This window comes from Botryllus schlosseri, chromosome 1 (genome assembly GCF_051294905.1).
Source record: "Botryllus schlosseri isolate E-star chromosome 1, Bs_hap1, whole genome shotgun sequence".
NCBI classification, from domain to species: Eukaryota; Metazoa; Chordata; class Ascidiacea; order Stolidobranchia; family Styelidae; genus Botryllus; species Botryllus schlosseri.
Window position 1 is genome coordinate 36,705,063 of NC_137236.1, and position 26,753 is coordinate 36,731,815.

The 26,753-nt window shown below is 39.7% G+C and overlaps 1 protein-coding gene across 1 annotated transcript; it reads left to right on the forward strand.

Annotated features, from left to right (window-relative positions):
- Positions 1-9,140: 9,140 nt before the first annotated feature.
- On the forward strand, positions 9,141-21,818 carry LOC145448710 (uncharacterized). Its single transcript, XM_080327176.1, has 5 exons — positions 9,141-14,175; positions 15,808-16,041; positions 16,495-16,647; positions 20,247-20,377; positions 21,292-21,818. Exons 1-5 carry the CDS (start codon positions 14,155-14,157, stop codon positions 21,500-21,502), a joined length of 750 nt encoding a protein of 249 aa, XP_080183302.1. The 5' UTR covers positions 9,141-14,154; the 3' UTR covers positions 21,503-21,818.
- The last annotated feature ends 4,935 nt before the right edge of the window (positions 21,819-26,753 follow it).

A 26,753-nucleotide genomic window follows, 5' to 3' on the forward strand; every position in this document is an offset into this window, starting at 1 on the left:
CTTCCTAAAACAGAATACGTCAAGATATTAAACACAACACTCCGGTATATCATTTTCGTTTGTACTGTAATAACGTGGATTTTTAACGTACAAGGCTTGCAATCGAGATGTTTTCTGTATGGGCATACATGCGTTGATGTGTTATGTAATGAACAACGGGATTTATTGTGTATTCTATGTGCAATATGCATCGGAATTACCTCCAAGCTTCTCGACTTAGCCGCTCTCACATCGTTGAAAGTATACTCAAGACACGAAGCTATGGGTTCGCATTCGGTGTAGACTTCTGCAATGAGTTTCTTCACTTTTTCACCGCTATTTCTCGCAAGCTCCCGGAACATGTACGCATCACGTCTTCCTTCGTTAATAGCCGCGCGCATGAAGTCGGAACGTTGCAGAACTGCCATAATAAATCTGTTGCTATGCAAGTGATTGAAGACTAATATGACTCATTCTGGCACTTGCTGTAGGAACGGAGAGCTAATCAAATGGAAAATTATTTCTGGATTACTGATCACCACAATCGCATATATCGACTTCGTGTGGTCACGGCTAACAGAGCCCTTAAGCAGACTTTCTAACTACTCGGCGCACATTCCATTCAATCAATTTATATCGTTTGTGTGCGGTAGCTATTTATCAGCAAATCTATTCATATATTTTCATCGACTTGGTAGCGATTACCGCATCGATTTTATTAGCTTCTGCCACAGATATACGTGTTCATATATTTCCGGATGACCTGTCCGGTCAGCTGATTAATATCGTTTCGTTAGACACTGCGTACCGACTGCGGGCAATAGTAACGTTGATGGATTGTTTAGTAACGTAACGGTCCATGTTATCTTCGTAACAGTATATAATGCTTCACCAGTTTAACTGCCGCATGTGCACACGATAGGACAAGCGTGGCGAGATAGCGTAGTGGTATAATCCACAGCTGCAACACCAATGAGTTGTGCGTTCGAGTCCGGCAGAGGTCGATTCCGGAATGCCCACCTGACTCGCCGTCTCCTCCGTGAAAGCGGTGTCTTATAAAAGCCTAGAAGTGGGCCGTGCTACAAGTCGACGGAATAAAAATGACGAAAATTGGCCTGGTGTAAATGACCATAGAATACCTCAAAACAAGTACAAATTATGGCGTTACTTCTACTTGAGTACCATCTCTGAAGATACACAACACATATATCCAACTAATCTGATGAACATGATGCAACATGTCATGGACACAGTCACGATCCTGCTGCGGCGAATAAGCACTCCCAAGAACTACAAGACTCTTTCTAGACATCGATTTTCGTTACAAAGGAATTGATGGGAATAATCAGAAGAACGTAATAAACCAGCAATCACTACTGAACTATAGAATTCTTTCAACCAATGCTCTACTCTGAGTTGAGTATTGGAATGACTAGGCTACTACTTGTTTAACCTTGGCTCGAACGAAGATACTTTTAAAAAGATATAGAAGTAGTTATCGGTGTGTTCGCTGTGGAAATTCAATGTCGCATAAATTGGCTATTTCGCCCGGTGACATGAATCGTTATATTCGGTGGGGTACGCAGCAAATTGACGGAAGCTAATAACGCTAGTGAAGCGGGTAAGTACTTGTGGAAGCAAACCAGGCCATGTGATTACGAGAACTCGTCACTTCAAATTCGCAGATTAAGTTACAAATCTGTTTCGATCGACGCAACACGACACGTGACTGACCAATACAAACAATACTAAATCACCTCTGTATAAAGTGCATACGTAGGCTACAACACACACGCGTCGACGTCGTCAACTATCATATCATAGTTTCACTGTGAACATCAATCATAAACAAATCTCCATATGTGACTCAGCAAAATATCTCGGCGTCACCATTGATGCCAAGGTGTCTTGGAAGCAGCATATTGAATGCACAATATCAAAACTAGCTCGGTGTGTCGGAATAATGACCCTTCTGCAATCTTTGGTTTCCAGATTAAAACTACGAACCATCTCTTTCTCTCTTTTCTACTCTCACCTGCAATATGGGATCGTATGCATGCACAACATTTTTGGGCAGAATTCGAACCCCGCAAAACCGTGCGATACGGCTGATCTCATATGTACCTTTACGTACCAAACTATCGCCTTACTACCGTAAGCACCGAATTTTGCAAGTTGACAAACTATATCGCTTCGAAGTATCAAAAGTCATTCACGAATATTTTTCAAATAGTTTGCCTCCTGTGTATGATGACTTTTTATGCCTGTTAAAAATGTCCACTCCCACTACACGAGATCCTCGTCTAAAGGAAATATCTACTTACCCCCACCCAATAGCAACCTAACTAAGAGATCTATCGGCTACTCGGGGCCTATCATCTGGAATGCATTACCACCACATATCCGTGAATTGCCTTATAATAGATTCAACAAAGCCCTACTTGATCACCTCTCGACGTTGCACAAACACTGTTGCCTCTACCTCGCTGTTGCCACTACCTCGCCCAGACATTGCTTCATTGATCATTTGCTACCATCGTTTAATTTTTCTTCTGTTTTTCTTTTTTAACCAACATTTTTTACAGCCAGGCTGTTTAGAGTCAAGTGTACCTGTTTGATGCTGGTGTGATCAGACTAGATGACCTTCACGGTCTTATCGATCATTCCAATCTAATACCGAATACTGTGCATGCATATTTTCTGTACCACAATCACTGCTGTGTGTTATGTATTTTGGTTGGATAAAAATAAAGACTCTCTCTGTCTCTCTCTCTCTCTCTCTCTCTCTCTCTCAGTTCTTGTTGTTGTAGTGGTTGTTTGTGGTATTCGTGGTGTTTGGCAGCTACTATGGTCATTAACACCAGGCCGATATTTCTTGTTATTTTATGATTCCGTATCTGCCGACTTGTAGCACGGCCCACTTCTAGGCTTTTTGAATAAGACACCGCTTACGCGGATGAGATGGCGAGAAATATTTTGTTCGAATCGTAGAAAATGTCCCGCACAAACTAACTTCAATTTACGACATTGGTACAAATGTAAAAAAAATACAATTCATGAGATATTCTTTGCTACAAATTTATTCTTCAAATATTCATCCTTTTTCTGTTCTGGTAAGGTTCTTCGATCAATTTGACTTACTTTTCTGCAATTATGTTAGTGCCAGGACATCTATAACGTACTTTCCGAATTCCAAAATATTTAAGGCACTTTATCGCGTTATATAATCTTTGGTATATTCCACCTTGATACCTCTGGTTAGAAAATCAGACTTCCTGGCGCGCATTTGCGATGAATAAGCATGATATCTTCAGAGTTACTCTCTATCTGGGGATTAGGAAGTATACGCAATCATGGACAGTGAGCTCCATCTCGCATTGCGTAGAAATGTAAGTGTATACCATTTGATCAGTGGCAATCTACTATTTTCATTGAAAGAGCGGCATGGTCTGCACAGGTCAAAGATAAACTAATTATTTTTCTGAATTTTTAAATCAGGACACAAAAGTTCATTCTTTGTGACTACAGGAGACACAAATTTTTTTTTCAATTCATAACCCTAAATTGTACATTTCCATTTCCCATTTCCACCCGCTTTGAAAAACAATTGATTTCTGCTGTCGGTAAATGTTACGATACAGTCAAAACCAATGTGATTTTTACAACAACACAACTACTCCCTTCAACACGCAAAGACGTGCTTCCTGCACTTCAACAAAGTAATGTAGTGTACGAATATAGGTGCCACTGTGATTGTGGCTACGTGGGAAGAACGTCAAGACGTCTGCAGGACCGCATAAACCAACATGTCCCCAGATTTATTAGAACACGTGCGTCACGCGATGTGAAAAGCTCACCCTTAACTCATCCACTTAAGATTGATGCTGATCGATCAAAGGCCATTAATTCTGCCATCGGCAAACATCTGTTAGATAATCCGATTTGTGCGAATAATTATCGAGACGACCGATTTCGAATCGTAGGTCGAGGCCGTTCACAATTCCATTTGTGTGCCTTGGAATCAACTTTTATCAAAATACACCAACCAAAACTCTGTCAACAATAGGAGTTCGTGTATCACCTAAAAATAGTACATTGAACGCTCTCTCATTCGAAATTTCATGCTGGTGACGTCATATTTTGTGATACGATTGTTGATATACAATGTTCTTTCCAATTCTCTACTAGTTGCTGACGATTACCCCTGACGAGTGTCAGCCGAAAATATTCGGGTTCATTTCAATATGAATATGCTATTTAATTAAATTGTACATGTATTTTACTATATCAACGCGAAATTTGAGATCGAATATCAGGCAGTAGATATATATTCAGATGAAGTTTAGGCTTTATCAGCTTGATTACAGTATGGATTTCGTCTAAAATATAGCTATTGTCAGAGATAGACTGCGTTGTCGTTGTAGGCGAGGACTGCGGTGAGATTTGTAGCCTAATTTATAGGATTCTATATCACGGTTATCCTGTAATAGCTATGTATGAAATTTTAGCCTTGACCGTGCTTTGTTAACACAATCTTTATTTCATGCAACTTCATTTGTATGCAATCTTTGACCGTGGTGCAACAGACCATTAAGAAATAAGCAACACGATTTGTATGTCCAACTTCAACTCAGTGTGGAGATCATGAAGTTAGCTAGTCGGGGGTAGTGTCAATCGTCTGACTACCAGGGTATGGTATGGTATGGTATGGAATGGAATGGGAATCTTCCATACTCCATACCCGCCCAATCGTTCCATACCATACTTGACAACTTTCCATACCATAGCAACATTCTTCCATACCATATTTAATACTTTTACCATACTTTCCCAACTTGACGAACCATTCAAGTGATATTGTATTTTTGATGTGTGGAAATCTTCTGCGTTTATATTCTAATTATTTTGAATGATATTATCCATTTAGACAGCCCCGATGCACCAATGATATCCCAAATTTATTTATCTCATATGTCGTCAGCGATGTAGGAACGTCTAATATAGGCCTTTTCAGACGGAATTATTTGGAAATCACAACAGAATCTCACGACATGTAAGTCTAATGTGGTAACGTACTGCTAGCAGTAACCTCATCTACAGAAATACATGAAACAAAGGCATTGTCAAATTTTAAGATAGGTTCCCAACCTTCATCCACTTTAAAGTTGCTCCTCAAGTAAAATTTGTAAGACTTTCTTTTGTTAAGACTTGCTATCGGCGAAAGTTAAGACATCCAGAATGCCACAGCACGCAATAAAATTAATGAGCAGTTATTAGTAGCCGTAGACGCAATGTTGCGCCTCGGTAAAATGAATATACGAGGTAGGCAGACAGAAAAATACGAAGGGTTTGAAATTTTTCCAAATATACCAAGGTAGCATCAATTTACACGAGTAAATGCCGAATTAATTGCAAGGGTCAGATAAACTGCCTGGTGTTGACGAACTTATGCGTATGGTAGATATAAGCCACCATATAACCTACACTGTCGCACGCTACTATAACTCGGGCAGTAAGAAATATGTCATTTGATAAGTAACGATTCCGGCTATGCTATCAATTAGCGATTCCACGAACTCCCGTGTATATACATATTCAAATACATATGAACTTTTATTTTAACGAATCAGTGGATTTCAATCACACCATTTCGCATACGAATGAATAACAACCTATATGAGGGAGATCGCGTGCCGCTATGCCCATTCGATGCTCGTTAATTAAAGGCACTGATAATTCGAATTGCTGAATTGCAAATGCGTGAAGAAATATTAGAGAATATACGATCGGCATTTCATACAGACGTTTAATAAGCGAAATTAATAATGAAAAGAACTTGTTTTCCAAGTGAGTTTATTCCCAACCAGCAGCCCATAACTTCCCCACAATTGGGATTCCCCACAATTGGGGTCTTCCCCACCTGTATTAGAATATATCTTTTAACATAATTTTACATCACTACGATCATTTTGCGACAGCTGATCAAATGTCTATTTTCCCGCCAATCTGTCGGTCACACTCATTAGCTTCGTTAAACCAAGATCAAGGTGTCCGCTGTCCATAATATCAGAATAAACCAGATTACATGAAGTTACAATGCGTGTTGTAGGCCGGTATATCATAACGTCACTCCAAGACAAGCTACATATTTTTGAATCGCGATGATGATTCTGTCACATAGATATTGCGTGATGATCATCCTCCAAAGCGCAGAAAATTATTTCCAAGAAAAACGAATTGATAAAAATATTCATGTAACTTCTACATTCTCAGAGTCTACGATTTTAAAACCCAATTACTTATTTACATAGGGGAAGTTACGATAAGCGAAATGCAATTGTAACGCGTCAGCGGTCGAATATCATTCATTTTTATGATATTTAAATTGGAATAATTATCAATAATATTATTTTCATTCATATGCGCGTCGCGAAACTTTGCTGTCTTCAAATAGATGTCGACCGGGTTGTCATGAATCACAATTTGAGATATTAACATAGACAGTGAGCGATTTTCTGTGGTATGCAATCAATTTCACAAATCGAAAGTATAGGAATATTGTCATGGTTCTGCCTGAACTGTCAAAGTATGGAAAAAGTATGGAAGCATGGAAAACACGTTCCATACCATACTTGGGAAATTTCCATACCATACCATACTTGCACTTTTCCGTACTCCATACCGAAATTTCGTTCCATACGATACCATACATCCATACCATACCATACCTTACCATGCCCTGCTGACTACAACTGTTGATCGTGGGGCTTAACGATGAATATGATTTCGCGCAAGGATTACCGGTGTCTGGTGTCTGGTTGTCTGGTGAAATTTTTAATCCAGGGAAGGGGTTCGTCACGATCAACAGTTTTTAATCAGGTGATCAGTATTTTCCCGGATAAGCTAACTCTATGATCTCTGCCGTCAGAGGCAAGTAAGCGTTACGACTATGTGAACTGGAAACTTGAAATGAAACTTGGTATGAACAGATGCTGATACCGCGGTTATACGCAATTTAGAATGGAGCGATGATTCTTCCAGAAATAGTTCGAACTAATCATAGTTTTTTTTCGATATCGACATAGTCTGTCACACAAATATATATACATCACCGTGACATGAAGCTGCGTATACACACACATGTCAGCGTGATCACGCATTACGCATTAAGCCTGGAATAGACGATCCGTACGGAGCGCATGCGTTTAGTGGGATAGGTGAGATAGTGGGATTGCGTCATCGCAAGGGTAGTAAACAACATGCGCTCAGCCGTGACTTTCACGTGATCATCACCTGCACACTGCACAGTTGGGACTGTTGGTAATATTCACAAATGTTTATCGAGCCTGAGATTATTGTCGCTTTGGTGTTTGAGCTTGAGGGTTCATTGGTTTCGAAGTATGCCCCGTTTTAAAAAAGTGGTTAAAATATGAAGCCTTAGGAAGAAAAATGTTGAACTTTTAGGTGTTCTGGCTGCTTTTATGTCTTCCCCCGTTGGATTCTGAATATTGATGTGTACTATGCCGAGCATGCAAAGACTTCACATACTTTACATATCTTCAAGTCCATATCACAGAACAATATCACGCCAAATTGTGTTCCTGGCTACCTTGTTATAGTAGTCTGGCTGGATTGGTGTGATTGTACAGCTCTATACACAGCGGCAATCAGATTCTCGTCTTCTATATTATTCATTTTGTTTTACAACTGAAAATAGCATAAAATCGCATGGTTAATCACTGCAACTTCAGAAAGTGCGATGTACGATCACTACAGAGACAGATCTGCTAGCTGAACGGATGGAAAATACGCGTGGAAGCGAACGCGTGCGGGTTCTCACACTTTTGCTCTTTCTGCTCCTCATTTTTTCCTCGTCCCTCTTCTCTCTCGCACGCATCCGTTTGAGAAGAGAAATAAGGAGAGAAAGATACGGACGCGTTTACGGATCGTCTATTCCAGGCTTTACGTGACTCGAAATTCGCAGTCACAGCTACAATCTGTTTCGATCGACGCAACGAGGCATGTGATTTAACTAAAGAAACATGATACTGCCCGAGTTAAAGCGGATATAATTAATTAAGTATGATGTTTCGTATCGCATCGATAAAGACAATGTTACAGCATTACAGCTACTCGAGTAACTCCACTATACAGATATTATGATCTCTGTTAAAACTACAATAACTCATTCGCGATCTACTGATCATAATAGTACTATTACCAAGTTGTATTTGGAACCACAAAGACCATTTAGTAAGAGAGAGAGAGAGAGAGAGAGAGAGAGAGAGAGAGAGAGAGAGAGAGAGAGAGAGAGAGAGAGAGAGAGAGAGAGAGAGAGAGAGAGAGAGAGACTTGTGTAATGACAAAAATAAATATCTAGTCAATTGTGTAGATTCCGCATTGGAATATCATAACGTACAAATATTCTAGTATGAGTCGCTTGTCGATATATCTAATCTTGATTAATTTTGATGTTGCTCTTAGATGCTAAGTGCGCGTGTAAAACAACTTTTATGCAAATCCAAGTCGTTCCGCATGTTGGTGATCAACAGTTCCCGGCGGGGTTTAGGAGGTTCAAGGTAGCTCGATTCAAAACCAAAAATCGCACGGCGCCGTACACACAACGCACGGAACTTCAATGTTGCTTTCGAGATGTACGTTCGAAATGACGCGTGTGTCTTACGACGAGTTGACGGCTCGATGAAGGAAACGGAACAGAGCTCTAGATTCAAAACAAAATAACGAATTATGACGTAGTCAAAACAGGTATTCAAATCGCATCAGCAGAAGTATATTCGTGTAGCAACAATGCAGCGTGTAGCTTTCGTATCTCGTCAGACTTTTCCGATCGTTCATTTCGAAGTGAAACTAAGGATATTGTCAAGAGTCAATACTAGCCTATCGGGAGTGCAGGCCCTGAAAGTTCTGACATACCAGTTTCAGATCGAGATTTACACCAAACCTGAATGTTCAGCGCAGACAACATACGATATGTCGAACCGAAGTAAAAGTGAAAAGCTTAAAGGGAATTTATATCCAGATTAGTTAGTATAAGAAAATTCACGCAGATTTTCGCAAATAAATAATTCTAGTTGTCCTTAGACTAATTAGACTGAAATGCCGGTAATCTAATTCTAATCTAATATGTGAAATGTTTCTCTGCTGTAATTTTGATTCTAATCCAATTCCTGGTTTTCCTGTAAATGATATAGGACAACAGTACAGTGCAAGACATGCCATGCTTGCTGTACATACAATTGCCATTCTCATCTTTATGAGATACGGATAATATGCTCTGTTCGATTAACCTACACATTTCGATTTGATTGCAAGTTAAACTGATGTGAACTTCCGCTAAGAGGAAATGAACTACCGAGCTGCGAGTCAGATTTGTAGGTCAGGGGCCGGAACCTATGGCTCGCGAGCGATATATTGCTATTTTGGTGATTTAATAAGGCTATTTGATAAATTCCTAATTCGTCACTTCATTCGCAACTCATTTAAAGATATTGCTGAATGCTGTTGTAAACGTTCATAGCGACCAGAAATATTATCCTTGTGGTAGTTGAGACCAATATTTGTACAGGGTAAAAAGTGGCATATACAGGGGTTTTAGGTACTTCTAACTCCCCTTTACAAAATCCTGAAATTTCCGTCAGATACAGTCATCCCAAATCCTGATAGTCAGGTAGCTTGTTTGCCAGGCCGGTACAATGTAGGTTTGTAGCGCAAAGTTATGTCCCCGCTGGAGATTTTGAGAATCTAGCAGTGTTGGGATGACTCGAGTCATGACTTGACTCGAGTCAGACTCGAGTCACCTTTTTCGTATGACTTGACTTGACTCGAGTCACTTTGTTAAAATGACTTGACTTGACTTGACTCGGCGTATCAGAAATGTGGATTGACTCGTGACTCGAAGCAAAATTCACGAGTCAATTTCAAGTCATCCAGCAATCGATGTCCATAAAAATTACTGTATCTTGCAATCGGATTGTTCGCGAAACGCTGGTGTAACCCGTGTGAGCGACTAATCATTCGATGATCGTGCGTTTTACTGAGCCTCTATCGTTCTCTTACAAATAAATTGACCGCTTACGAAGTGATCGAAGCTTACAGCTTACGCTGTCATAAACTAGTATAGTAAAGTATTTTATTAGAAAAATGTCTATTACTGTTCTCTGTACCTGAACCAAATCTCTTTATTGAAATTAAATTCGAAGATAGTTTATATAGTCCTCGACCATTGGCGCAGGCTCGAATTGTATCATAGCCTATCCATTTGTAAATGGGTAATGTATTACATCTTATCATTTCGTTTCGCTATTCTCTATTTTGGCTGGTAACTATAAACTGAGGCTATGCCATTATAATTGCGTAGTTTAGCATTTCTACGTATATGTATTAAGCGATACAGCGCCGTCTTACGTGTATATTTAACTTCATATTCGTTCATCGGTTCAAAATCAATGACCAGTTAATCTGTATTTCAGACAGCTAGCAAAATGCAATGGCATAGGCATTCGAAAAGGCAACTTGACTTGAAATGAGACTTGACTCGTGACTTGACTTGACTTGACTCGACTTGACTCGAGTCACCTCCAAAAATCCAGTGACTTGACTTGACTCGAGTCACCTTCGAAAATCGATTGACTTGACTTGACTCGAGTCAAAATGTGCAATGACTCGAAATGACTCGTGACTCGAAGGTAGTGACTTGATCCCAACACTGGAATCTAGTGGTATAGTTAACGAAATGATATCGGTTAAAGATGGTCCCCGCATCCCGACTTCGAGAAAATGATTGAACCACTGGTCACTGCCAGTAGACCAATTGCAATCGCCGCGAAGCTGTTCAAGTAAACGTTTCGAAGTTATGGAGATGCCGGTTAAACTAGATGTCATATTTTTAAATAACGGCTGAAAATATCGGAGTTATCGAGATATAGGTGCAAGACTTCGGTTTAATCGATATTAGCTTAAAAATCAGATATCTGACGGACTATAGTCTATAGCAGTGGTTCGCAAACTTTTTCGGTGAGAGGGCCGAATTTAGAATTTCAGAGTACGGTCGGCGCCGCACGAATACCACGGCTATGAAACGGACCCAAATAGTCATCATGGCTATTTCGGAGTACTTTTATTGCCCTGGCGAGATTTCAAAACTGTACACTGTTTACCGCAACTTATCTGCTGCATTGGGTGTCTGTTGAGTAAATCAGCTTTTCTCGCCTAAACGCGCGAAGCGCGAGAAATTTCTTTAGTTTCATGACTGAATCGGTCAATATGATCGAGAATTGAATGTATTGCTATCAATTTTCATCCTGTCTCTGTTCACGAAATCTGATTTACCGGTAGAGCTGAGGGAGGTGTGTTTGAAAAGGTATAGGCCCCGTCAATAGTAATTAAAAATCTCAGGGGGTATACCCGTTGGCAGGAACGTAACAGCACTTCGTCAGGACCCCGGGCTTCCATAGGATGATAAACTGACCCCGCATCACGTTGTTCGCTTTTGCCACGAAATTAAAGTTCTACTGTTTAGTGAGACAGCGCGACGAGCGAATATTTCGATAATTCAGGATAAAATCGGTGAATAAGATCGGGAATTGCATGGTTGCCCTTTTTGCCCACGTAATCAGATTTACCGGTAGAGCTGAGTGAGAGGTGTATTTGAAACTGCAGACCCCGTAAAATTAAACGTCTACGGGCGGGTGGGCCCCTAGGTATGACTTCTTTACATGATGTTATTTCGTGACCTCCTGTCTGCTATATCAAAAAATGTAGAATTGCCCAAACCTACTAAACTGAATGATCACAGGATTTCAGATTGGTATTTCTTCACTGGCATATAATTTTCTTTTCTGCGGGATGGTATTTGTCTTGTGAGGTTCAGATTGCCAAGACAAGAACATTCGGCGCCAGTCATTTAGGCGCCTATATGGACAATTAAACCTATATGTATTTTGTACATATAACGAAGTTTTTGGTATTTCGAAGTTTTTGGTCAGCATAAAAGCAGTCCTTTACGGCCAAGACTTTCTCGCTGCCTATCGTTCTGACACACTTCTTGGAGTCACATGTTACATGGCCTAAAACTTTATATGTCTTGGTGCGTTGTGGTGCGGTCATGGCCAACGCTGATATGCTCATTTCTATAAATCTTGCGTATTTTTTCTTTGGGAAGAGTGCCCAATAATCAAGATATGTGGCGAATTGAAATTCAAAAAATACTCTATAATTTATGCTAATTCACGAAATAATTTCGGGCCCCCTTCGAGCTCGTCCCCCCTCAATTGGGGGGTTTGGGGTGCGGCAGTTACGGCCCTGACTACAGGACTATCAATTATTCTGATTTTAGCCGGCTAAGCAGTATGCATCTTGGCGTATTCAACCGTGAGTCACGTGTTGCACATCTAGTTATCATAGGGTTACCATACGTCCTCTTTTAAGATGATTTGTCCTCTTTTTTGATTTTTTTCAAAGTGTCCTCGGAGGACACCCAAATGTCTTCTTTTTTGAGGATTTTGGTTACATCTAGAGCCAAATTCGACTGATATACATTAAGCCAGCACTGTAGGAACGCTACGGTGGCTATTTCGGGAACTGGACCGGAAAGTTGACCTTTTTGTCAGTCAACCACCTGTTAATGTGAAAGAAAAACTGCATTTTCCGGGAGTTGAGCCTCTTTTTCTTTTTTAGTCAAGCGACCACGAAGTGGGAAAAATTTACCATTTTTTCAGGATTTTCCCCCGGTTTTGAAAGTTATCAATACCTATTTATATCTATAGCTACTGCTCGTTCAACTGGAAAGTTAGGGCACATAGCATTGAAACAGCAGTGACGTAACGTTAGCAGTCTATACTCACAACTTTCCTGCAATTCTATAATTAAAAGCTACAGAGACCAAGCGAAGGAAGAGTATTTTATAAATATAAATTTTACTTTTTGTCATAAGTCAATTTCCTAATATATTTTAGGGGCCGCAAGCGGCCCTCGGCGCCGCGCTTGGGAATCACTGGTCTATAGCGTACTACTTGGGGCAGTGGTTCTCAACTAGAGTTCCAATCGGGCTACTGAGAGAAAATTTAGTAAGCAAAGTTGAAATGCAGCAAAACTTGGGAAAAGCAAATTCTGAGTAGGATGGCCTAGTCGGCGGTTCTCACTCAAGATACATAACGTAACGCGATATAATGAACAGATGAGATGGGATAATCTCAGTCAAATGACTAACGTAACGGTGTTCGATCTCAATCTTTCTTGTTTTTGACTTCCACGCTCTTTACATTGTCTTCCTTGAATTTGTCCTTGATCTGGTCTATCGCAGGGCCTTTATTGTCAGTCTGATGTAAGCTCAACAGTGTACGGGAGGATAAAATCGCAGATAATCTCCGAGGCCTCGGAAAATGCTGCTGCCAAAATGCAAATCGGGGCCTTCACTGAAACATTCCACACGGTCCCTCCGATCACTCACATATAGTACCATTTAGGAAGGAGATCTGTAAACCAAAGTTCATCACCCGAGTAATTGGGTCGTAACATTGAGGCCTGCCGGAAGGTGTTTACCTTTTTTCTCGGCTCCGCCATCAGAGCCTCGGAAACTTAGGAAGGGATTTTCGTGTCGAATTCGGTCGGACGGGGATCCGCAACGCGTTGGTATTGGAACAGTGCAACGTATTAATATGCTATCTCACCACTGCGAGCATATTCGAAGTGGTAGGGTGGCGCGAACTACTTCTCCCTTCCAGAGAACCACTGCATGGTTACCATATATTTAGATCCGGACAAGGAGACACTTTCTGCCCAATAAAAAATCTATAATATCGGACGAGAAAACCGGTGATATGAAAATCTTTACATGAAATTCTGTTGTGTTGAAAAAAGGTCATTTTTCCTTCTCGACTCCCGTATGACCCGTTTGAACGTTCCGATTCCACGTTTCGCGTCATTTATGGCGCTTCTAGTGATAGATGTACAATCGCCTGACTGTAAAAGCTATAAAGAAGGACGAATTGCCAAAATGAGGACATTTGAGTGACCTTGGAGAACATTTTCGATTCCCTAAAAAAGGAGGACAAATCCTCCTAAAGAAGGACGTGTGATAGCCCTTATACTGCTGCACTTGATCATCGAACTTCTCTTTAGATTTATCTTAAAACACAAAACCACAGTCTACTAATCATGAATGGAACAAGACTGCAGGTAGGCTACACTACTGAATTATTGTCGTAATTTTACGCAAAGCGTGATAGCTAGGGTTGCATTTAAAACAAAGGGTGTTTTAAAACACTTTGTTTAAAACATGATTTAAACAGTGTTTTAATAAGGGGCCTTATAAAAATGAACAAAGTTGTGTATTTTTAAGCTGTAAAATTATGTCATAATTGTGTCAATACTTTACGAAAAAGATGTTTAATGAGCCTGCGGACAATTACCACCCGATGTAGCCGATGTATATCGATATGGGATGGTTGGAACCCTCAAGTAGTCGGTTCAACAGCAATGGTACATATATTTCGTCAAAGGAGCTATTTTCACCCTATATTTGCAATTGTCAATGCCAATCCACAATTAAATATTCGTGTCGTCATGGCTTAAAAAAACATGAAAAAACAATAAAAAGCATGTTTTAAATTAGGGCCTTGTTTCAAACATGTTTGTTTTAAATAGATTTTTGTTTTTAATGAAAAACTATTGATTACACTTGCGGGTAATGCAATATCGTGGACATTTGCTTCTGTAAGCGCCTATTCATGAAGCTACAGTTTATGATCAACCATGTCCTCATTACTTCTGAGCATTTATTTTCCAGCTGTGACTTCTTATCACCCTTTCGAAATTTTGTTATATGAACGACAAACCAGTCTTGCTGGTCAGACAAATGGGAAATTTGTAAACTTTTCGAAATGAGATGGGAAAACAGATTTTGCGCTATATACAATCATGGAATGGAATGTGTCAGCCGTTAAAGCTAAATGAGTAATCCTTCACCTTGTTAGATCTCGCATCCCTTAAGCTATCTTGCAATTCTGTCGTACCCATATCCATAATACGAACAACACTTTGTCAGGTCGACTCAAATGCAGGTCTTGGTCCGAAGTTGGATTTTCTACATAACTTGTGGAAGGCGAGCTCCCTTATACCGTTTATACACAGTTTACACACATGCTCATGCTCATGGTTGACCATTTCGGCCCCTAGAGATATCAGTTTCGATTAATTCTCAAAGTCCTGTGTTTTTCATTTGGGACAAGGCTTCATCGCTGTCGATCTCTTTGGTAATACAGTTGCGACGGCACAGGTGCGCGGTCATAGATACGTATTGGCGTGTCCTTGGAAATACATTGGGACCGACGTAGAAATGCCGGTGTCTGATAGTCCCGAACCAGTAGGTGTCACACCCCTAAACTAAAGCATCCTAACAGCATCAAGAGGTTAATATCTCATCATTACGAGGACGACTAGATTAATTTCTGTAACGTATATTTTGTTATTTAGTTTGAGGGGATAGTGCCAAAATAAATTGAAAGCAACAAACCAACTGTTACGAAATCGTGCTTAGCGCAAAGTAAATTTTCGAGTTTAGTAATTCAGCCCGAAATGTTTACTTATTTATTGTAGAAATACGTTCGGGCCTTACCTGATACGTAGCGTATGATTTATCACTGTATTTCGTACCTCTGCTTTAGTGTTCCGTACACCCAAGGGGTCTATGGAGCCCGCCTTGTATGCAGAGTCCACAGTTGATCAGTATTGAAGTAATTCCACTTTTTGGAAGACTCTGGTATCGTACTGACGTAATATCTTGGTGTCTATTGGCTGTATTATGTTCAGGGACACTTGATGCGTTTTGGGGTGTCTCTCGTTGAACCAGTTCGCCTTTACGCTAGCGCTTTGCAGGCGACCAAGAGGTCGTGGGATGCCTATCATTTCCGCAAACTCGACACGAGAGACCGCGGCGAAGCGTGGAGACTTTTGGACGAAGTTTACGTTGGCACGGAACCAGTCAATGTGTGTCTGGGTGCGAGCGTGTATGAGACACGGTTGACGAAGAAGGAGTCTGTTGAGGTGAGTAAAGTAGACAGGTGTTCAAAGTAGTCAGCGTGATGTTGTAAACTTTTACTCCATACAAGTGAAAGTAGTCAAAGTAGTCAAAGTTACTTCAAGTAGAAGTAGAAATTAAATATCGTAAAAGTATAATCTGATGCGGCTGCTTTCTAAATTGCAGGTGCATTTTGGCGACCAACGTAAATCACCAATGAGGCTACGAATAGGTGTGAGTAGCCGAAAAGATATTCCGTTACCACGATACAGGCGATCTTAAACCCAAAAAGTTTACAAAGTATACTTATAAGTAGTTTCGCCTAAAAAGTAGAAGTGGAAGGAGTCTGAAACATAACAAATTGAGTAAAACCAGGCAAAACTCATTTAGGTACTCGGAAGAAGTAAGAGTAGTTCGTTACTGATCTCGGAATAAGTAATGGCGGTTTTCACAGTCTAAATAGCGGTTTTATGTTGCAGGCTGCTCTTGAGCAGAGAGTCAGCGTTGGAGTCTTCCACAGTGACTCAAAGGGGTTGGTTGCAATGGCCATGGGAACCATAGGAAATAGCGTGGCTGAGTGTTGCGGTAAATATGAGAGTAGACTGCCCTTGAAAACGAGACAAATCAAACAGGTAAGGAAAGGTTTTATTTTGTTAAACAATTTAGTTCTTGGTATATCGGCGCTCTAAACGAAAATAATTATATACATACCTATTTTCACCCTACCATAAGTTGTATGTAAAGTCATCACTACTTTCTGGTACTAAATTCACACCAGCTCTAGCGAGAGACAGAGAGAGAGATGTTATTTTCATCCAACCAAAATACATAACAAACAGACGGTAATGATGGTGGTACAGGAAATATGCATGCACAGTATTCGGTATCAGATAGGTATGATCGATACGACCGTGAAGGTCAACTAGTCTGATCACACCCGCATCAAACAGGTACACTTGACTCCGTACAGTCTGGCAGTAAAAAATGTTAGTTAAAAAAGGAAAATAAAAATGAAAAATTTAACGATGGTGTCAAATGATCAATGAAGCAATGTCTGGGCGAGGTAGGACAACAGTGGTAATATAACGACAAAAGATGATTAAGTAGGTATATTTTCAAATCTATTATAAGTAGGCAATTTATTTTTACCTAAAAAACGAAAGATTTTGACCAAAAAAAATCTAAATTTTGACATTTTTTGAAATTAAAAAACTAAATTTTGACCAAATTTTGACCTAACGTATGCAAATTATGTTAGAACTGCACTACTTATCCTCATTTCTGGTTTGAACTGTCTATCCTTACGAAGTAGTTTTCCCTGAAAAAACTTTTTTGACTCAAAATCTGACAAATTTTTACATGACAAAATATTATTTTAACAAAATCTGGCCCCATGATGAATTTCAGTACATGACGTACTATGGTTAAAATAATTAAAATTTGTTGTAGTACAACGAAAGATACTTTCCTGCATTCTCGGCAGGCATATCTACATATCTAGTTCTAGATATTCCTGATTCTCGGGTAAAAAGTGTCTGTCTTTACTAAGTAGCTTGCCAAAGATGGAGATGTGGCGAGATAGCGTAGTGGGATAATCCACAGCTACGTCACCAATGGGTTGTGAGTTCTAGTCCGACCGAGGTCGACTCCAGAATTCCTACCCAAGTGTTGAAGGTTTATCTAGGATCCTCCTCGCCATCTCATCCGTGTAAGCGCGGTGTCTTACAAAAAGCATAGAAGTGGGCCGTGCTACAAGTCGGCAGATACTCGGCGATACGCAATCGAAAATAAGGAATATCGGCCTGGTGTAAATGACCATTGTAGTCGACAAACACCATGAATATACAAACAACACTTAGAAGGAGGGAGAAAGAACGTTCAACTGTAGCAGTTGTTGGCTGACAACACTGAAGTTGTGCGATGTGCGTGCGTACATTGCTGGTGACACACCGTGTTGCTTCATTCTGACAACGGCGTAGGCTACATCTCAATTTTTGTAAGAACTATGCAATGCCCACGCAGTCTTGCTTCACTTAAGATATTGCGGTACGTTGAGCATAACACCGTGTCTACCTATTTGTTTCATTTGACTGTTTATGATTCACAATGAGCAGACAATGCGCCGTCTGCAACGGTGATAGGCCTATAAAGTAGGCTACAAGCTGTAAAATGTCAAACGATAAGTTCACCGATTGCGCAAAATCTACGATTCAAATGAAATACAGGTTGCAAAAATTTTTGTCGTTGTAGACAATTGTGACATTTTTTGACCTAACGCTAAAATTTTGACCTTATTTTGATTTTTTTTGACATGTCCAAAAAAATCGCCCTAATTATAAGGCAATTCACGGATATGTTGTGGTAATGCATTCCAGATGATCAGAGGTAGTCAAAGTAGTCAAGAAAGCTACTCAAGTAGAAGTAGGAGTAGTGACGAAAAAATCTACTTAAGTACGATTTGAAGTACTTCTTCCATAAGCAACCTAAAACTAATTGAAGTAGAAGTAGAATTGACTGACCTTAAATCTTCTCAAATAAGTAGTTGTGCAAACGATCCTACTTCGTTCGCATGAATTGTCAGAAGGTGCAAATTGAGATATGCGAAAGGTGCGAGCTTGATTCAAATCGATGCATACCAGGAGGTATTCAATTTTCGACAGCATAAGCGTTCTTCTGCTTCATGAGATGAAAATGATAGTATTGATATAGAAATGCGATACTAATCCTCTGTTTAATCGAACAGCACGTTTTAGAAAATATCATGGTATTGCGCACTCCCCCATATTATAAGGCCCGTAGTTTAGTCGAAGAGCAATACGGCGAAGTTGTATCGGATACGGTGTAACAACTTTGCGCGATTAGTAAAAAATATGGTGGATCGTGAAAATGCCATATTGTGTAGCTTTATTTCCGGAAATTAAAGGCATTGCTACACTTTCTTTTATACTTTAACATGTATTTTACCAGACAAAAGAACTGATATTAATTAGAGCTCAAAGTATATGATACTAGGAATTGAAAGTGAAATATAAATACTACGTCTAAAAGCGGAAAATGTGTTTCATGTCTTTAGTCCAGAAAGTTTCAAAGGTGGTATGCTAAAACAGATCTAAAACTAAAAAAAAAGTCTGAGTCCACTTTCCAGATTAGGACACGCCATGGACTGCTAGATTACGATTTGATAAGTAAATGCCAGATTGCAAAAGATCAGTTTCAAACGTTTTGATGAGCTATATATAATGCAATGAAATATTTAATATGGGCGAAGGGCGACAATGCGATGTGAACGGAACCACGACAACCCGCCACCTAAATTATATTCACCGATACTTTCGTGAAATCATGCTGGCTACTCCGTATCTTTTGAGCGCGAAGCGCGACGAAAAGTCTGGGCTTTACTCAACTTTTATGAAAATTAAATGTTGATACTCCGTGAAAACAGCCCCGAAATTCCTCCGGCTATCTTCCTGATTGGAAGATTGAACTACTTCTACTTCTCAAGCTGAAAATAGCGAAAAGTAAGTAAGTAGTTCATAAAAGATTACGAAGTAGAAGTAGAAGTAGCGAAAATCAGATCTACTCGAGTAAGTACCAGAAGTAGACGAAACTACTTGAGTATACTGCGAAAAAGTAGACGTACTTCGTTACTGACCACCTCTGCAGATGATAGGTCCTGAGTAGTCGATAGCTTATACAGCATATAATTTAGCATGGAGGTATATGCCATGAGAGTAATAGGTTCTGTTTTGTGTGCCAGCAATAGATGGTTGCACCCACTACCATCTGGGATAAATCATTGTAGCCTATTAAACTGTGAATTTGACCCATTTATACCGACTGCAACGGGTGCCGCAATACCTACGACGAAGTGCCACCAAAATGGTTTACATCCGACGTCCCGCTACGAATTGTTGAATACAGATATTTTTGACCAAGTGTAGCACCATCTGTTACGCTTGATCTGATGCAGTATTTTTTTATTCCCCGCATCTGCATGTCAAGCCCATTTTGATCCATATACTGTACCGGCGAGTTCCCTGGTTCTTGTGCATGCGATCTTCTTTTGACTTTACGAAATTTTGACTGCAGTGGTTCTACATTAACCGTGTCTCGAAAATATCTATTGTCTATCTTCTCCGTTCTGATCACTCTTTGCCAGAACCTTAGCAACATTAATTCACCTATCCGAAGTGCAGTCTAAATAGCTATCAAGCACGTCCCTTGATTTCAGTTGATACGATCGATTATGCCACCCGCTGGACTCCAACAATTTGTCAAAACAGGGGATGCCTTCGTGGTTTACAACGGAATGGCATGCAAGAGGGAGCATATGGGAGGCTTGGCTCAGCAGATGAACATCAGGTTCGATGTAAATAAGGCGTAACTGGAAAGTATAGCTCACTTGTAGTAGAGTGTCAATTTTCATAGCCCCCGATCAAATATATTGACGCAACTGCTGCAATTTGTGAGTAACGCTATTTGTTTGGGATATGGCCAGGGACATCATACGCTTGGTCGACTTACACATTCATGATAATCTAAAGAGGGTTCAGGCATGAGCCCCATAACAGTGGTGATAGTTTTATTGGAAAAACATATGGTGCGTATAGTTCGGGGTGAAAACATAAGACACGAGTTAGATATAATCGTTTCTAAGTCAGGGGTCATAAAAATCCTGATGTTGATCCGTTGTTGAACCACAAGTTGACAAAACCCTAGCAATATTCAATAACTAAACCTGGGCATGGAACAAACATTTTATATTCGAAAATTATGCAACATGTTTTCATACTTGCGAGAGCCAAAGTAACCAAAACGTACACATGGAATTTGTTACAGGTTTTATCAATGTTATATTAAAAAATGCCTATACCTTAACTACTTTGAAGCCTTTTTCACTTGTAATGTAATCCAACATTTTCATTTTGCGCCGGCAGTTTCTGAAATATTGACTTTTGAGGCCAAAATGGTATTAATAAATGTTGGCAGCAAGGTTAAGAACAACTATGGTTTTTCGTCTGTGACTTGAGTATGGGTACATGGTCTTTCTTGTTAGGAAAATGTATTTGGCCACTTATAGGCTTATATGTGAACCGAATTTATTTTACCTCAGTTCGTGTCTTGGATTAACTGTATGCTAGTGATGAGAGGTTTCATCGTTCACAGCAGAGGTTCTTCCGCAAATCACACGCAATGCTCATCAGTTGACAATCAATTTCCTGTGCATGTTATGCATGCGTACAAATAAGAAATATATGTCCGCACTTTCTACGCAGATTTGAGGACATCGCACGCGATGCGGAATGCAACACTATTTTAGCGGTAACCACAAGTTACTTTGTGCAAAGGCGAGCCGCGGAGAACGGATACGTAACAATCAAGGAAATACCATATGGTAGTTACGTGGACCCAATCACGAACGTGAAAATCTTTCGAAACATGCCAGAGCCTCATCGCAGCATATCACTCATCGCAAAATATTTGTAACGTGGATATCTGCATGTGCATCTCTTATGTGTGTCTGTTGGTGATGAATAATGCATACCGTAATAGTGCAACAACGCTTGGTGTGTCAATAAATCGTATTCGCTACTACATTTTGACAGGATATGTTTATTTTTCGATTTTCCAACCTATTACCGTACTTTTAAAATGTTCAATAATGCGTGTTTGATTATTAAGCTATGCTACAACAATGTATTTCATTGCTTATAATAACCGCATGCAGAATGCATATAGGCTATACACTTTTCGTTTGTGTGTCTCGTGACGATATGCACTAAAGAAGGTTTCGTCTCTCTGATATCAGATCTTACCATACCAGTAGGCTATGTTTTAGTAATATCGGATAGGATCATTCATTTAATCCTAAATGGATTACTGCGAATCGCGATCTGCGCAAAGCGCACCGTCGGGAAGCTATAGATTGCGCGCGCTATTGGTGCCGACAAATGTTAGGTTCACGTTACACAGTAAATTTGAACTGCGGCTGCAGGGAGCTTATAGCAGCATTCCAGAAATTAAGATCAACATTGCAGGGATTTCACAAATTACTTCCCGTGTTTAAAATCGTACTCACACCATCATAGCCTCATTGCCGTGCAATACGACAGCACCGAAATAAATTCAGACGATTTCAGATAAGCCGGTGGTCACAGCAAAACTACCAATCTCAAACATGTTGTGTACATTCTGATGGTCACGGAAATCTTGCCAGACATTTTGGTGTCAACCATCTCGAGTTTAGATTAGAATCACTGCTGCTGTACTTGAACCAACCAGCCGACGATGGCTGTTTGCAAATAATAAGGCGTGGCTTTACGGCCATGGAGTAGAAATGACGTCACGATGTTCCAGTTTTAGAATATGTACGTCGTTTCGTGTACCGCGACGTTTGGACGACTGAATAATTCTAGTTTCTAATTAGAGTAATTCGAACGACATGCTGGCAATCTTATTTCAAGCTAATTTCTGATATGTTTCTATACCCCAATTTTGATTGTAATCAGTTTCTTGGTTTTCCTGAACATGCCTCAGGAGAACTGTATAGTTCAAAAGTAGCCAAGCTTGCTGAACATGCATTTGCCGTTCTTTTGCTTATGAGAATGACATCTGATTTAACACGAACTGATCCTGATTCAATTTCAGAGTTTTGGAGAATTCAGTAATGCTAATTCTAATCTAATTTACAAAAAAAGAACTGTGCAGCTGTAATTCCAATTCTGGTGGAATTGAAAAAACCGTGTAGTTATAATTGTTTCACTAATCTAATTTGAGAAATCTGAATAGCTTCTATAATTGTCAAACTATCTGCCAGGACGTTTCTACAGCTCAAAACATTGTCGCGTCGTGGAATTTGATTCTGCCTTCGAATTCAGCCTCGATCAACCTCACATATTCGCATCCAGACTATTAAACTAAATTTTCGAACATGCATCGGAATATATTGTACAAAGCAAATTACATTGAAAAAGAGTAGATTGTTGCGTCCAGTCCGTGGTTGAATCGAAGTTTCGAATCAGGGCTAAAGATGTAACATTGCATTGGTCCTCAACCAATATGATATATTTAATTGATTATGCACTGTCTCCACTAGGTTTATACTACTGAATATCGTACGAACTTCATGAACAACATTATAGTACGACTATCGTATTATCAAGCTATAGAGGATTACAGTCGTTAGCACTCACCTCTTCATTGTTTTCATCAATCGGTGGCAGCTCTTCACAACACCACTGTCCGGCTGTTGTGCACGCAGCATCTGGGAAGAAATGTTACGTATTGTTAAATATTCTATGTGGAATATACATTGCGCAGGGTTGTAGTTCATTGGCGTATAATTAGGGTTGCATTCACAACAAATGGTGTTTTAAAACACTTTGTTTAAAACATGTTTTAAACCAGAGGTCTCAAACTCATATGCGCTCGCGGGCCAATTTCCTACTTTGTGATGGCGCCGCGGGCCGCAACACCTATAATAGGCTAATTCAATGTATTTCCAAGTAGGCCTTATTTGACGGGACCTTGCAGACTCGCATTCCACACGCATCGTGAAAATGTAATTTACTATTGTGAATTCACGCCTGGCCCGACAAACATCTCATTTTTAAATATTGGAATAAAATTGTTGCCGTACTTGGTATAGTTTCTCACAATAATTGTACCAAGTCGCGGCATTCTGAGTCACGAAAGTCCTTCTCTGATTGTAACGTTTGACGCGACGAGTACGAGTATGAGTAATTTTACAAAAGGTCGCGCCCAAGTCCAAATCACAATTTTCAGTCACGAATAATCAACGGGTCATGTTTAACCGTCATGAACAAGTGATGTCACGTAATAGTTGATCTTCCACTGCGTGGTAACTTTTGAAAGTTATGTAATAGTGAAGTATGATGAGTAGATTCAGGCTTCTGGAGTAGTTTTAGAGCGAATTTTAAGTCCTCAAATTAAAAAATAGATTGGTAGTTAAGTATTGTCGAATAGTTCGAAATCCAAAATGCCGTCGCGGGCTGCACAAAATGGTCTCGCGGGCCGCGTGTTTGAGACCTCTGTTTTAAACAGTGTTTTAAGAAAAGGCCTTTAAAAATTGTGCTTTTTACGTTGCAAAATTAGGCCGTAATTGTTTGAATACCTTCCAAAAAACATGTTGTATGAGCCTACGGATAATTACCACCTGATATAGCCGACGCATATCGATATGGGATGGTTGGAACCCTCGAAATAGTCGGTTCAATGACAATAGTGCAGATAATTTCGTCAAAGGATCTATCTTTAATCTATATTTTCAATTATATCAAGGTCAATCCACTATCACGTCACAATTGAATATTCGTGAAGTCATGGATTAAAAACAAAACAAAAAAACAAGAAAAAATATGTTTTAAACAAGGGCCTTGTTTCAAACATGTATGTTTTGAATGGATTTTTGTTTTAAATGCAACCCTACGTATAATATGCATATTCACACTATAAACGAAAATCGTGTATTTCAAGGCGTAAATCGGATAAACGGGACTTTCAGGTACCAAATTGTACTATGACGTTTTTGCAATGGATGAAAATGGGTTGAATGTGCCATTTCAGATAGTGATGTATTTCAGTGGTGCGTTGTTTCTGATTTCATATCGCCCCATATACCCCGAGAAATCCCGAAAAGGTGGCCCACTCAAACAAAACCAGCTACCCCCGGATATACCTCAAAGGGGATGGCTACTGGACTCATTTTTTCAATTAGGATGTGCGTGAAAGCAACATCTCATAGCTGAAAATATGTGGCGAGATAGCGCATTGGTATAATCCGCGGCTGCAACACCAATGGGGAGTCCGACCGAGGTCGACTTCTGAATTCCTATACCGAAGTCTTGGAGGTTGATCTAGGCCCCTCCCCGCCACCTCATTCTCGTACGCAGTGTCTTGCAAAAAGCCTAGAAGTTGGCCGTGCTATAAGTCGGCAGTTACGGAATAAAATATGAAAAATATCGGCCTGGTGTAAATGACAATGACAACCTCATGATTACCACAAACCGCACCACGCACCTGAAAATATCGCTTTCCTGATTTACACTTAGCGCTATGGTGGAAATCTCATAAATACGGCTATTTTTCACATAGAGTGTATGCTACCTGTAACCATAATATAGGGTTACCATATTTTGGAATTCCGAAAAGAGGACACTTTTTGAAAATTTTGAGACTTGAAATGGTATAGAGGAAAATTGGGGAAAAGTGGTTAATTTTTCCAGATTTTGTGGTTGGTTGAATAAATAAAAGGTCGTTTTTCTGCCTGGAGTCCCGACAAGCCTGTGGGACCGTCACTTGAGCGTTGGTTTACTATATCTTAGTCCAATTTCCATGTACTTTTGACAATAATTTCAAAAAAGAGGAAAAATTCTAAAAAAAGAGGACATTTAGGCGTCCTTTGAGGACACGGAGTACTAAGAAGTGCGGTCGGTCTTCGAAATTCAACTACATCGACCAATATCACTCGCCAATTTTTTGTACCGGACTCGAAATCTTGGATTGCGCGATACGTTGATCAAAGATAATAGCAGACATGGCAACCAGAGATGAGCATGGATTAGGATTAGGTTTTGAAAACACAGGATTTGTGAAATTTTGTCGGATTTGGATTGGATTTGGATTAGACATTTTTTTCGGAACGGATTAGGATTTGGACTGGATTTACATATTTTTTGGGAGATTGAAATGTCGTGTGGCGAATGGCGAAAAACTTTATTCAGATCAGTTATTAATGTACTTATGGTTACTAAGTTATCTTGAATCAAGTGAATCGTTGGTTGTGAAAGAAAATTTTCGAATCCCTCCATCGCATAAATTAGTTTTTTTTCTGAATTTCCAGTTGGAATCGGATTAGGATTGGACATGGACTTGAATATGAAAAAGTTATGGATTAGGATTTGGATTTGGATTTGAAGGTTCGGATTTGGATTGGATTAGGACATAGAAATTTCAAATGCGCTTATCTCTGATGGCAACACCCATATGACAACGCAGTTTTCAAATATACATTGTCTTCCTGATCTACTGCGCGTAATGAACTGAAGTGGAAAATTTCAAACTCGAATTTCAAACGACGTCATAATTATTCATGTGCTTGAATGGTGAGTAGCTCTGTAGTACCGACGATAAAATGTAGGAGTGTAGCGCTACGTTATATGTTACCACCGAATACTTCTAGAATTGAGAATTCGATCAGTATCTAGATTTTCGGAATCAATGCGGCATTTACATTCGATTAAAATCAGTAAAAACAAATTATTAGTTATATACGATGAATTACGTTATCAATGGTGAGGCTTGTCTATCTGTGCCTTACCTCCTGATTCGAGCTTTATTTTTGAACAATAAATATGCAAATTGTGTGAATTTGAGAAGAAATGTTAAAAATCCAGTCATTCATGAACATCAATATAAAATAACAATAGTAATTGACGGATTCACAATTTTCCTTTACTAATCCTTACGACGGTTGATGCACTGCCTCATAACTTGCCTCTTCTGGCCGCACGTACTTGATGTATCACTGTTTAGAGTTTGTAGGCCTATAAACGGCTGTAGTGACCATGTTTCGCTCCACCTGCACATGTGATCATTTAAAAGAAGCATCACGACTAAACTACGCTGTCGTAACTCATGTTTCGCATGCTCAAATGAGGAAAACAGCATGATCAGTACGAGTTTTACAGAGAAAATGTGGCGTAGGCTACATGACGCA